This window comes from Misgurnus anguillicaudatus, chromosome 14 (genome assembly GCF_027580225.2).
Source record: "Misgurnus anguillicaudatus chromosome 14, ASM2758022v2, whole genome shotgun sequence".
NCBI classification, from domain to species: Eukaryota; Metazoa; Chordata; class Actinopteri; order Cypriniformes; family Cobitidae; genus Misgurnus; species Misgurnus anguillicaudatus.
This window is the reverse complement of record NC_073350.2, coordinates 9247934-9262373: the sequence shown is the minus strand read 5'-3', so window position 1 is coordinate 9262373 and position 14440 is coordinate 9247934. Positions and strand designations below refer to the sequence as shown.

The 14440-nt window shown below is 37.7% G+C and overlaps 1 protein-coding gene and 1 long non-coding RNA gene across 9 annotated transcripts in view; one reads left to right on the top strand and one right to left on the bottom strand.

Moving 5' to 3' along the window:
- Positions 1-14440, bottom strand: part of LOC129427296 (uncharacterized) — an 81725-nt gene that overhangs the window by 7683 nt on the left and 59602 nt on the right. The window contains exon 3 of one of the 2 annotated variants that reach the window (XR_012373138.1): positions 12973-13011. The exons of the other annotated variant lie outside the window; for it this stretch is intronic. This is a non-coding gene — a long non-coding RNA (uncharacterized lncRNA). The remainder of the gene's footprint in view (positions 1-12972; positions 13012-14440) is intronic. 2 annotated transcript variants of the gene reach the window in all.
- pde4cb (phosphodiesterase 4C, cAMP-specific b) overlaps positions 1-14440 on the top strand; it is a 115805-nt gene that overhangs the window by 63702 nt on the left and 37663 nt on the right. Inside the window, exon 1 of one of the 7 annotated variants that reach the window (XM_073875831.1) lies at positions 9918-10378. The exons of 5 other annotated variants lie outside the window; for them this stretch is intronic. In XM_073875831.1, the coding sequence (XP_073731932.1) occupies positions 10251-10378 (128 nt within the window). In that variant the 5' untranslated portion in view covers positions 9918-10250. Of the gene's footprint in view, positions 1-9917; positions 10379-14440 lie in introns of those variants that run through there. One more of the 7 variants, XM_055183617.2, reaches the window with a different exon arrangement.

Genomic DNA, 14440 nt, shown 5'->3' with positions numbered 1-14440 from the left:
CCTCACTTTTTAAATCTGTAAATGAAAGTGTCTGCTTACTGACAGTAAATGTAAATGTAATAAGAAGTCTAAACGTCAATCACTTGATCTCCTGTCTGTTTTATTTAAGGGCCTGTTTACACGAGAACGCTCGAGGGTGAAAACGTAAAAATATTTTATCGGATGTGCCTTCGTTTACACGGCGTTTAAAAACGCAAAAAAAGTGAAACCACCTTCCAGAGTGGAAATCTTAAAAATGATCTACCGTTCCCGGTAGATTCACAGTACCCGTCTAAAGGGTAAAAATGCAAAAGTCTGCTTACGCTGGCTCTCGTCGCTTAACTCTTTCCCCGCCATTGACGAGATATCTCGTCAATTAAGAGAAAACGCTTCCCCGCCAATGACGAGATTTTCCGTCTTTCCGCAATACCGCTATTAACCACCAGGTGGCGCCCTTCCGCAACTTTTTAAAACCGGAAGTATTGCCCTATGGCAAGCTGCTGCATGTCCGTGTCTGTTTTAAAGATCGCTCTGAATGGGATCTCTATGAAAAGTCTGTCACAAAAATGGAATTATCTCTGCTTTTTGCTCAAAATGTGGTGTTTTGGCAGAAACCTACCCATATTCAAAAGCTGATTACAAAAGAACTACTAAAGGTAGGATGAAAAGTTTTTTTTTGTATGAAAGCAGAGGGTATGTTCTTTCATTTGATATATTGTATGTTTATATATTTAAAGAAGAACATTTTCTGGAAGGCATTAAACCTTTGTGAAAATCATGAAAAACGCTGGCGCTGGCTGGCAACTTTTTTTTAAAAACGCTGGCAGCGAAAGAGTTAAGTGTTTACGTCACAGGCATGCGCCAGTTCACTGGGGTGGCCATTCGTACCAGTTTCGCAGGACACGTCCCGGCCAGGATTTTTCGGGTGTGTCTTCCGGAAGTCGCGTTGTACGTCATCGAGGTTCTCACATTTCAGTTAAAATACAGTAGAAAATTAAGATTTATTTCTTTTAAGACATACAATAATTGTAGTTTCATTCTTACATTGAAATTTAACGGTTGCTTTTCTGAAAAAGAACCCAAAATATTAAACCTTGATGACGTATGCGGTCGACCAACGCGACTTCCGGAGAATGCACCCGAAATCCTGGCCGGGACGTGTTCGGCGAAACTGGCACGCACGGCCACCCTACAGTTAATAACAACGAACATGTCGGATTATTTCCATACGTCGGACCTTCAAGTTGTCATAGCAGCTCTGATAAATATACAAGAGCCTTTCCAGCAGTTGTACGAGATATTCACAGCTAGTATTACTGATCAGAGAAGGTGCATTAATTACCAAATTGTTGATGTGCCATTCGTCGGAGGCAAACCAGACGGCTTTGGAAGAGACCTGGGAGGACAAAGAATAAGGTTGTACGCAGGCGTGCGGACTTGGTGTTGTTGTGTATCAGTGCTTCACATTTCCACCTAGCCGCCTGGAGTGCATACTACATAGAATATCACAGACTTTTGCGTCACCATATGCATGCAGATTTCAACTCAAAACGCTCGTATAAACGCGGAATAAAAAGTGATAACGCAACGCCACTTTTGAATTTTCTTTTCAGATTGTTTCCGTGTAAACGTAGCCTTAGATACAGATGCGCGTCTCTGTCATATTAAATAAATGTCATATTTGTTAACACATCCAATACTTCTTTAATGTTACTCCGGTCGGTGGACAGCACTGGCTTCCTCCACCAACAACAAAACCTCCCAAATAAAAAATTTAAAGCAAAACTGAACTTTACAGATAATAAATATGATCATGGATTTCTTTTCGTGCTCTTTTGCTTCTATGACAAACTGCTCTAAAGTTTTCTGTGGACCAACGCTGCGGAAAACCCTTATATGGAGCTGCTTTGGGTGTGTTTTATGCAAATTACCAACCTTGTGCACACGCCCGCTCATGTAGAACACTCCAAATTCACTAACGTAAGCACAAGTATATGAACAAACTCATGTGCGTATGCACGCGTTGTGAATTAGGCGAAAAGTTTTCGTTAGAAATTCAAGTGTGCGTATAAATACGAAAAACGTACGCAATTATTAGTGAATGAGACCCATTGTTTACTGTATATGATTTCAAGACGTCTTAAGACCAAGACCACAAGATCAAGACTTCTCTGATACAGTCTCCATTTGTAGGATGGGGCAGTCTTGGCCTAGTGGTTGTAACACGAAGTTTGCCGGTTTAATTCCCAAGACCAGCAGGCAGCGAGCGTACCCCCTTTTGCTCGCCACTACATTATTTTGTATTAGGGCTCATACAGTATGACTATTAAGAAACAAACATGTAGCCAAAACTGAGTGCAAAGGTGAGTGAATATGGCCAAGTTGTCCTATTTGGTGAATTAAGTGCTAGCGATGAAGTGCCATTGAGATAAATGGGAATGCTAACAGAAAGCTCTCTACAGGTGATGTAAAAGAGTCAGGTGGGATTTGTTAGGACACATTTCAGTAATATCTGTCAGTATATCCTATAAAAACATTATAACTCTTAAAACAGATGTAATGCTACTGTTTATTCTTCTTCTCACTCCATTTGAACCTTTGTGTCACTTATACACCAGCATTATTCATGATCATGCAGCCTGCACTGTTTATTGTTTTATTGGTGAGATTCAAGATTTTTATTTGTCACATACACAGTTAGGCTGGATTTACAGTGTAGATCTTGATGCCCAATTCCGATTTGTTGACTAATATATATATATATATATATATATATATATATATATATATATATATATATATATTTTTTTTTTTTTTTTTTTTTTTTTGATGACCCGCTTACATCATCATTTAAAAGCAGCTCTTATCTGATATCAACATTTACACTAAACACTTGGCAAAACAATTCAAGGTACTCCACTAAGGAGAGCGTCCATGGAGCCGTTGTCCTCTGTTGCCCTGTTAGGGATTGCGGTTGATGTCTACCTGAGTTGACGTCAGGTTTTTTCAATGACGTACGACACGTCTTGACATGGGAATATCCAATCTGTCCAGATACATTGCGGACGCAAATGCATGTATCCGATTCATGTCTAATTTATTTATACATATGAATGAGGCATAAAACTGATCTGAGAATATCTGAATTTATCCTGCTTATATTTTCGTGGGTCTTATCCGATCTGTGCCACATGAGAGAAATTAATTAAGTCACTTCAAACATCAGTGTAAATGTGGCCTCATATGCATATGAAAAATTTCCTTCCAAAACACGAAAAAAAATGAGTTAGCACCAAAATCAGTATTGTATCAGGTCAGTATTTAAAAGTAAATACTTATTTTTACTCAAAATTTGATATCCGCCGTGTTATTCTGTCATCTTTTCTCCCCCTTTTTTCCCAAAACGCGATAAACGCCACTCCTCCTTTTCTACAGAATGCAATAAATCCGCTCAACAAATCACAGCGCCCCATTCCACGCATTGTAAACAATAATGGTGGCGAGTTGAATACACACAAAATCCTAGTTTTTCTCATCTATTTTGTACTTCGTGATCAACAAACAAACAAAAACAAAATAATACTTTTGATGGCATGGATAAACCTGGGGTGGTTTTCTATGGCGGGGAGGAAATGTAATCAATAAATACAAAATGAAGTCCGCACACTGAAAAATACTGCTCCATACAATTTTTTTTTTAATTAATTAATTAAATACATTTTTGTATGGAGCAGTATTTTTCAGTGTGCAGACTTCATTTTGTATTTATTGATTGCATATCCAGTTGTCCTGCACCTGGCCCAAATTTGGGTTTATGTGATGTGCACACCACTTCTGTGTGTTCTGGGGAGGAAATGTAAGCCATCAAAATCGAATAATTTACGTGAGAGGCACTCGGATGATGGAAAAATGTCAGCTGTTGCTTGTTTTCATCAAGCTTCTGTCATGCTAACACATTGACCCCAGGGGATCTTTACATTATTTTACCCGAAGTCAATGAAAATCGAGCAGGACCAAAACATTTTACAGCTGATCGCTGTCAAAAAAGTTCAGCGAGGATGACAGCAGCAATGACAGTGTTCTTAATATGACAAAGTGTTTTGATTAATGCCATTAATGTTTATTTTTTAATCAGCACTAGTCAACTAAATGAATATAATGTGGCAAAGATAAATGCACATTTATATATTGATTCAATAGATGTATAGCACTTTTTTTATTGTTGTGGACAAAACAATCAGTTTTTATAATAAATCTTTGAAAATCAAATAACGGATTTGACTTAAAGGGATACTTCACCGATTTAGCATTCAGCTTTGTATCTGTAGAAACCTGGCAGTATTACTGAATGACCATGTTTCCCTCCCTCATTTCCCCCTGAGAGGAGAGATATCTGCATTTTGGTTCTGCAAAAAAGTCCTCCGATGATGCAAAAATCATCATATTACATCATCGGAGGACTTTTTTGCAGAACCAAAATGCAGATATCTCTCCTCTCAGGGGGAAATGAGGGAGGGAAACATGGTCATTCAGTAATACTGCCGGGTTTCTACAGATACAAAGCTGAATGCTAAATCGCTGAAGTATCCCTTTAATATATTTTTAGTTTTTTATTAATGTAATTATAACCTAAAGATGCTATGTAAAAGTTTTCAACAAAAAATTGTGGTTTTCATCTTGTCACTTTCTTGGTATAGAAAACAATTTTTTACCCAAATTAGTCAAAATGGATTTATTGCGTTTTGGAACCAAACTCCTCATATACACCTGCAGTGAAAACAAATGAAGATCTGGTATACATCTGGTAAAAATATAGAAAATATATACAATATATACACTGAAATTGAGGCGAAAAATAAAAGGAATCAAACATTTAAGACTGAAAAATATTTAGAAAAATTCAATTAAATAAAATTAAGAAAAACATCATTGATTTAGGAGAATAGAGATTGAAGTAGAAAAGTTATTTGTCATTGTGTTATACTGTTGGATGTAATGTTCACAACAGTTATTTGTGTGTGGCTGCCCTCCTCTGGATAAAATGGTGAACTGTGTTTGTTTAATTTATACTGTAATAAGTTTTATCTTGCAGACAACATAATGATTACGCAATTCATTCAGAGCGCTTTATTCACCAAATGAAAGAAGGCGTGCAATTGAAAATTGTGCAGGCTTTACAAACTGTCTGGACTTTTATAAAAAGGTGTTAGAGAAAGACGCCATTAGTCATTAAAGATAAATAAATACACTGTGCTCTCTCTCTCTCTCTCTCTCTCTCTCTCTCTCTCTCTCTCTCTCTCTCTCTCTCTGAAGAGAAAGGGACACCAGGGAATTTATTACATGTGGAAAGATAAACTTTTGTATGTGTGTATGTGTGTGTGTGTACATAGCTCTGTGTCTTTGGTTTATTCATACAAAGTAATGTTTATTCATACAGTACAGTGTTTAGACTTAATAGATTTGATCCATCATAATTCCTGCTGCATCACATCCTTATCTATTCCCGTAGTTCATGTGTAGGTTTGTTGGTGTGTATTTAGCAACAGACTTAGTTTGAGCAAATTAAGGCCACGTGAAGTTTGATATATAAATTAAGCCAACATTCTGCATATGCATCATTCATGAAGTTTGCAAAAGCATGCATGTAATGTAAATCCATATGTAAAATGGATGTTATGTAAAAGCATATGAAAATGTAAAAAAAGCAGCATGAAGTTAATTCAAAAGTTTTGACTTGTGACAAGTTGACATAACATAAAAACAAGCTAAAATTGTTTAACTTCATTTGTTAAATTAAAGTAACATAAAATATATGTTAATTTAAAGGTATTGCGGAGGATTCTCTTTTTCCGGGTGGATCATCAACACTATTGGTCCTCCTAGTTGTCAATCAGAAGTGTTGCGCAATTGCATTGTTTAAAAAAGTGTAGAAGGCGGTTATTTTCTAAAATTCGAAAAAAAATCCTCCGCTACACTTTTAATATAATTTTTACAGTGGTGTAAAAATGTACCCAAACGGTACAGTATTAAACTTCTGAAACACAAACCTTAACCTGTACCACAAGTGCTATATAATGCCTAAACTCATGTGAATTGGTGGGAAAATATGTGATGTTATTCTTTTAAATAGGGAATCTATATACTAAAGAAAATGCACATTTTATCAAATTATACTTTTGTGTTACTTTAACTTAGCAAATTAAGTTAAACAATTCTAACTTTAAGTTGTGTAAACTTATCACATGCATTTTTTTACATAGCAGATTTCTGTAAATTTACAGTACAATGAAATGATTGGATAAGAAGCAATGGCCATACGGTCTCCACATGAATATCAGGGCTTGGGGCAACCATTTAAAACTTCCACAAAACTACATAGCGATGTGCTTAACTCTTCCCCCCCTGCGTTTTTCTTATTTTTTTAATTTGCCAGCCAGCAACAGTTTTTTTCATGATTTTCACAAAAGTTGAATGGCTTCCAGAATTTTTTTTCTTTAAATATATAAACATACGATATATTAAATGAAAGAACAGATCCTAAAACAACTTTCGTCCTACCTTCATTAGTTCTCTTTTTATCACCTCTCAAATATGGGTAGGTTTCTTTAAAAACACAAAATTTTGAGCAAAAACCTGAGATAATTCCATTTTTGTGAAGATTCAGATCCTCAAAACTTACACGGACATACAGACGACCCTGGAGGGCCGGGCACTGCAGAGTTTAGCTCCAATCCTGATCAAACACACCTGAGCAAACTAATCAAGGTCTTCATGATCACTAAACAATTACAGGTGGGTACGTTTGATTAGGGTTGGAGCTAAACTCTGGCCCTGTCCCAAATGGCACACTCCGGACTTGTGGTCCTCCTCAGAGTCCACACTTTGATGACATCAGGTAGTCCAGACTTTAGGGACCCTTGATGCGAGTCCACGTGGGTGCACCAGAGTCGTATTTTGGGACAGACTCGAGCATCACACCGGAAATAGGTAGAGAAGTTGTCTGTCAGTGTGAACTCCTCCCTTCCATCGTCTGATTGGTCTGAATGCTCTTTCGCAAGGACTTCTGGGTTGGTTAAGTGTGCGAAGCCTGCTGCAGTGCGGGCTTCGCCGAAGACTGCATCAAGGGGGCAGAGGAGGCGCTGATGAGCACACTTCAAAGCATAAAAATGACAGATGGGACACCCTACGGACTCGTAGACTAAGCGAGAACGCGCAATTTAAGGCCACGGGACCGAAAGTCCACATGAAGTGCGCCATTTGGGACAGGGCCTCTGTAGTGCTCGGCCCTCCAGGGTAAGATTTGAATAGCCCTGCCCTAGGGCAATACTTCCGGGTTTTATACGTTTCGGAAGAGCGTCTGGTGGATAATAGAGATATTGCGGAAATCCAGAAATACTCTTCATTGGCAGGGAAGAGTTAACTCGTCAATGTCGGGGAAAGAGTTAAAAACACTCTTACAATCATCTTACAATTATAACACATTGCCATAGCAACCACATACTGTTGAAACAGACTGGCAACCTAATCATAGACTGGCAATCATGCAAAACACCCTACACACAACACCTATGCAACCACATACCAACACATAACAGCGTAGCATTCACCATAGCCAACAGAGTCAAGTTTAAATATTTTACATCATAATTTTAAATTGAATAATTTGGTGAAAACATGTGTGGATATACTGTAGGATGTGTTGTGTATCTCCAGGCATGTATTTATTTACATTTGGCGGTTTGTGTATAAGTCCCTCTGTGATAGACCTTCCCTCTCATGTCCCCCAAAACCACTGACTGAACAAATATTTACCCTGATTTGAACACAGATCAGATTCAACCATGAATTTCCCTGACTTCCCTCATATGAAATAAATGCGACATTTAAAAAAGTTTGAATGCCATAGAATTTGATAATGAAATAATAAAGTGACATTTCAAGAAAGAATGCACAAGCACACGCATTTATAAAATCAAAGGTGCTACAAAAGGTACAAAATGGCAGCGATGCCAAAAAAAGAACGCTTTTTGGTTCCACAAAGAATAATTTCTTTCTTGCCTTTTTATAGTCTTGGTTACACTACAAATGACCTTTGTTTGAAACAAAAAGGATGTTTTTTGGATGTTAAAAGTTCTTTATGAAACCATACAGCAAGGAGGTTTTAAGTTTTAGGTTTGTTAGGTTTCTACCGAGCCCCTAAGGTTACATAAAAAAATCTAAAGTTTAGTTTCATGTGCTCACGTGAAACTTTCATGTGTTCACGCGAACCTTCATGTGCAGATTTTTTTTAAAGTTTAGTTTCACGTGCGAACGCGAAACTAAACGCGATAGTTTCACGTGTGCACGCGATAGTTTAACGTTCGCACGCGATAGTTTCATGTGCGCACGCGGAATTTAACTTTATTTTATTTTTTCTCCATGTCCCCTTAGGTTTTAAGTTTTAGGTTTGTTATGTTTCTACCGAGCCCCTAAGATGACATAAAAAATCTAAAGTTTAGTTTCATGTGCTCACGTGAAACTTTCACGTGCTCACGCGAAACCTTCATGTGCAGATATTTTTTAAAAGTTTAGTTTCACGTGCGAGCGCGAAACTAAACGCGATAGTTTCACGTGTGCACGTGATAGTTTCACGTGTGCACGTGATAGTTTAATGTTCGCACGCGATAGTTTCTTGTGCGCACGCGATAGTTTCTCGTGCGCACTGGAAATTAAACTTTATTTTATTTTTTCTCCATGTCCCCTTAGGTTTTAAGTTTTAGGTTTGTTAGGTTTCTACCGAGCCCCTAAGATGACATAAAAAAGTCTAAAGTTTAGTTTCATGTGCTCACGTGAAACTTTCATGTGCAGATTTTTTTAAAAGTTTAGTTTCACATGCGAACGCGAAACTAAATGCGATAGTTTCTCGTGCGCACGCGATAGTTTCATGTGCGCAGGTGAAATTAAACTTTCTCCATGTCCCCTTAGGTTTTAAGTTTTAGGTTTGTTATGTTTCTACCGAGCCCCTTAGGTGACATAAAAAATCTAAAGTTTAGTTTCATGTGCTCACGTGAAACCTTCATGTGCAGAATTTTTAAAAAAGTTCACGTGAAACTTTTGCGAGCACACGGCAAACTATCGCGTCTGCACGTGAAAGTTTCATGTGAATACGTGATAGTTTCACGTGCACACATGATAGTTTGACGTGTACACGCGAAACTAATCTTTATTTAATTTTTGCTCCATGTCCTCTTAGGGGCTCCTAAGGTTTGAAATGATAATATAATATAATATTATTAAAAAAATATTATACTTATAACATCTAAATGTCGTTGCATTATATAACAGCATATCAAAGCATGTGGCATCTGCTAACAAATCATGCTAGACCTGTTCTCAGAAGTTACATCACTTTTCTGAGACATTTTTGCATTGGCTTTCAACCAACTGCTTTCATTGTGATATTACTAGCTGTGTGCGGTCAGTTCCCTTCAGGTTCACAAAGGTGTCCTGTAACAAAGTGACCACAAGTGCAGTATATCACATTAACTATGGACAAAAGGTTTGACATCCAGAACACGAAAAAGTTTTAACATTTATATCAATAATTTTTAACCCATCAAAATGTGTTTCATTAACGTGTGCTTGCGCTATCTTTCTTACAAAAAAATAAATGTCACAATAGTTTATGTTACTTATGCATTGACTTTCTTAAATTGATACAGTAAGTGTAATAAAGACAGTGCAAATTAACTATTATAGAGTTAAGTGAGGGAAGCCTGCAGTAAAGAGTTAATGCTGAAGATAGTCATTCGCTTGCCCCGCCCCTTATATGGGCTGTGACCTCACTGTTCAGCTGCCAGTCCCTCCAACACACATAAACACATGCGCACACACACACGCACATGCTGCTTTAAACTCTTGTATATCAGTTCAGCTGTCAGAGAGAGAGAGAGAGCGAGTGAGAGAGTGAGTGAGAGAGAGAGAGAGACAGAGTGAATAAGAGAGAGAGTAGTTTGGTGACTTTGGAGGTGTCCCGTTCTCGCCAATGCACGTAACAGCAAAAAGAGTTTTACGAGTCAACCGAGACCTTCATGCTGAATATTTCTGTGATTTTAAGTTGAAGAATGACAGCTGAACGAGACCTTCAGCTTCAAGGCATCTGGAGAAGCTCAGTCATGTCAGTGTACCTCGATGTGTTCAATGCTCTTCTGTGAGCGCAAGCCAGCGGTTGGAGGCATGTGTCTCAAACTCCACGTGAGGGAGAGCTGATTTCTGGGGCACTACTGGAAAATATGAGTTTGCCGAGCGGCTGCTTCTTTCTTCCTTCGACCGACCGCACTTTCAAAGTTCGGAATGGAAATCTCTACGGCTCGCCGTGTGCCGTCAACTGTCCGATTGACATTGTGCAGAAACGCAGGCGGTAAATGAGTTTGCTTTTCTTATGCTTCTGTTGTGTCTCGAATCAGTGATGTATGGAAAGTAGTGTTTGACACTTAAAGGGTTAATTTGTTTTTAACATTTTAACTATTAACATTCGTTGACTGACTTCCTAATGAGTGTAAATAGTGTGGCTTTGAGGAGCTATCAAAACATGAAGAAGTTTGTTTGCTTGAATTGTCTGACATGTCAATTTCTTATTTAACCAATGGTGTGGGTTTAGGGTGGGGCTACATTAATAGGAGGCGGGGTAAGAGGTAAAGTTTGGGAAACCTGTCTGAAAAATTCTGCCATGTTACAGAAGCAACTCTCAATTGACAGAATTTATACACTTTGTTAATGCGATGTGACTTTATTAAAGAGCACCCATTTCATTGCTTAAAAACAATGTTATTTTGTGTATTTGATTTAATAGTGTTTGCGTGGTTTATGGTTATAAAAACACATTATTTTCCACATACTGTAGCTCCAGATTTCACTGTCTTCCTGAAACGGACGGATTGGAAAAGCGCTGTGTCCCTGATTGGCCAGCTAATCTGTACGTTGTGATTGGTCTGTGACGCTCCTTACCATGTTTGAAAGATTTGGTTGCTAACAGGAGTTAACTTACAGGCTGTGAGTCAAAGCGGGAGGAATTATGATAATGTCGGTCTTGTCTACATCACCAATCCCAGGAAGTAAACTGTTGCCTACAATCCGTGTGTTTGTTGTAGTCCAAGAAAAGAGATTTACAATGGAGATGATAACTCACGTCATTGTTACTTTGGAGTTTGTACCTTTTGCATATTGTACTAATACACACATACACACCAAAGGAAATGTAAAATCGTGAATCTTTAAACTCTTTAAACTTTGTGTTTGATCCTGTAGCTCAATTTGTAGAACATTGCTTAAGGTTGTGGGTTCGATCCCAACAAAAATGTTGATAAAATGTGTAAATTTAATGCACCGTGTGTCATTTGCTTTGGATTGAAGCGTCGGCCAAATGTGTAAATGTTACACCGCTGCTGGTATACATCAGCAACAGATCAATGGGTTGTTTTAGATTGTATAGGCCATCTTTAATTTTGTTTTATTTTATGGCATCCAAGATGTTTATGTCTTTCTTTGTTCAGTCAAGAAGAAAATACTTTTTTAAATTCCACGATTTTTCTCCATATAGTGGACTTTATTGGACCTCAACAGTTTACAGTTTCAATCCAGCTTCAAAGGACTTTAACCACAACTTCTTGTCTTGCAATAGCCATGTGACTTGCCAGCGTGACCTTACTTTCCACAATTATACGTAATCACGTCGAAAAAGGCCATGCATGACGTATGCAAAACTACCGCTTCAGTGTTTACAAGTGTGGAGAAAGAAGACCGTTCAGAAGTTATTGTATGTGGATTAATACTAATTAATGTCTTTGTGTCAGTTTATTGTTTAAATTGGTCCGCAAGTGTGCGTTTCACATATGTAATGTGTGACCTTTTGACGTGATTACGTAATATGTAACTTACGCAACGTAAGGTCGCGTTGGGGCGTCACAAGGCTAGTGCAACACGAGAAGTTGTGGTTTAAAGCCGCTCTATGCATTTACTGTGTTTTTGTCAAACAGCGACCCCTAGAGTCGCTGGAAAATACTTGCAACTGTCGTAATTTCCCACTCTAGTACTCCGAAGATAATGACCAGGTAATGTTTCACAATTTCATACAAATATTAGGCTACTGCATAGTCTACTAAACTACAGATGATGGTAATAGGATAATAAGAAGTTTATTCCAAGTGTAGAGTGCATATAATAATAAAGTACCGCGTTTGCTACCTTATAACGTTTTTACATTATTGCAGCTAAATCACAAGTAAACATTACAAAATGCCATGACAAAGTTAATTGTGTATGTTGCATTATTTCATAACGTTGTTCGTTATAATGTCACTATACATGATTATTGCTATTTATCATAATAGTTTGCAAATTGTGCATGTTTACACTATTTACAACCTCTAGGCTTATTTATGTCCTGATAATTATGTGAGATATTGACAACTCCGAAAATGGCCGTCGTTTTGCTTGATAAGACCCTTATGCCTCGGTTGGAATTGTTTAGAGCGCTTTGAATCTGTGTTGAAACTGCAAATTTAAACTGCATTGAAACTGTAAACAATTAAGGTCCAATAAACATCCTGGAATGTTTTCCTCTTCTCGACTGAATACATAAACATCTTGGATGACATGGGGGTTAGTAAATAATGTACTGTACGTGGACAGTAATATATCAACATATACAATATGCATTACTTCTTAAAAACATGGTATTTGCTCCATGTGGTAATGATGGTAATAGCATGGTACTTTTTGTACACTTTCAAAAGGTACGAAAGCTGTTACTTGGGTGGCACATATTTCAAAAAGTACACCTTTATACCTAAAGAGTGCATATCAGTATCAAATGTATACATATCTGTGGTTAATGGTACATATTAGGACCTTTTTTTAAGGGTACTGTCCTGGTGACAGCTTTCGTACCTTTTTTTCTAAAGAGCATATTTTGGTACAATAAGATGTCTTGTGTCAAAGCAATCATTTGCTCACCCTTATGTCCCTGGACATTCATTTTTCTTGATGATCTTTCTGTAAAATCCAAGAAGGAATCAGGAGCTGCAAATGCAGGTCATACAAACGTGAAAAGTTATGTAACTTAAATGCTATATACAGTATAGACTTCCTAAGCCGTAAAACTGTTTTAGAAACAGAAAGGTGTTCAGTTTTTGGGGGGGTTATTTCGTGTTATTCTTTGACATACATTGGACTACCCAATGTAAGTATCTTAGTATCTGATACAGTATCATAGATATAATGGTATTACCATCAGATACCATACTGTACCATGGTCCTTTATTGCACTTTTAACATGTTATGATTGATGTACTGTGAGGGGCCTTGCTGTGACTGTTTGTAACCTGAGAGGTCTAGACATGAACTCTGGGATTCAAAGAGATACTGTGCTGATATGTACTGTAGATATGAAAGGCTCAAGTCTTATCTCAAGCACATCAACCACCACTGCCCCTTATCTCAGAGCAAACTCGCCTCACTTTCAGCCGCGTGCAGAGCAACACAGATGTCTGTTAGTCAACCGGAAAGAGCTGCGTGTGTTTAGTGGGTGCATAAGGAATGATTCTCAAATCTACATTACAGAGGCTCAACCTGCTGTTTTAGCTGCCTTGGTTTTGAAACAATTTCCTGTAAATTTTTCCATAAGGATTACAGAGGCAGGGATCAAACGGTCAGCCAGCTTGGAAACCAGTTATGACAATGTTTTATCATGTCTTTAAAATCGTGTTTTTGGAATGACTGTCTTTAATATAAAGGAGGCAGTGAATAACTTATATACTATGAAACATTGAGTGTATATTTGTGACCCTGTCTGTGAAATCCAGGCTATAGTCTTATAATCAAAGTTTGATTTCACGCCTTGATTTCAATACTCAATATTAAGAATGCAAATATATTTTCACGTAATGTTCTTTACATGTAGTATAACAAAAAATGACTTTAGCTGGGATTTCACAAGCAGGGTCACATATATTTTTAAATATAAATTGATTGAAAGTGTATACAAATGATTTGGACAGTCATGGTTGGTTCAACTTAAAGGTCATGTTTTTCCTGATCCCATTTTTAAACCCTAGTTAGTGTGTAATGTTGATATAATAGCACAAAGAATACCTGTAAAATGATAAAGCTCAAAGTTCACTGCCAGGCGATATATTTTCTTTAATCGAATTCCTCTTTCCGAGCCTACAGTGAACGGACGGTTTTGAGTACAGCTCTCTACTTCCCGGTTGAATGACGTAAAACCAAAAGTGTTTGACTAAACTCCACCAACACAGGAACACGTCAGTCGCCAACTTTGGCTCAAACGGCTCTGCTAGCTAGACTTATGTTGTCATACTCAATTCTAGTCAGAATTTGAGTCTGATACCGCTCCATTGAGCTATAATTATGAGGCGTGTCTCAACCGAAAAATGCCTCTGCACTCAATTGGATAGACCCACGA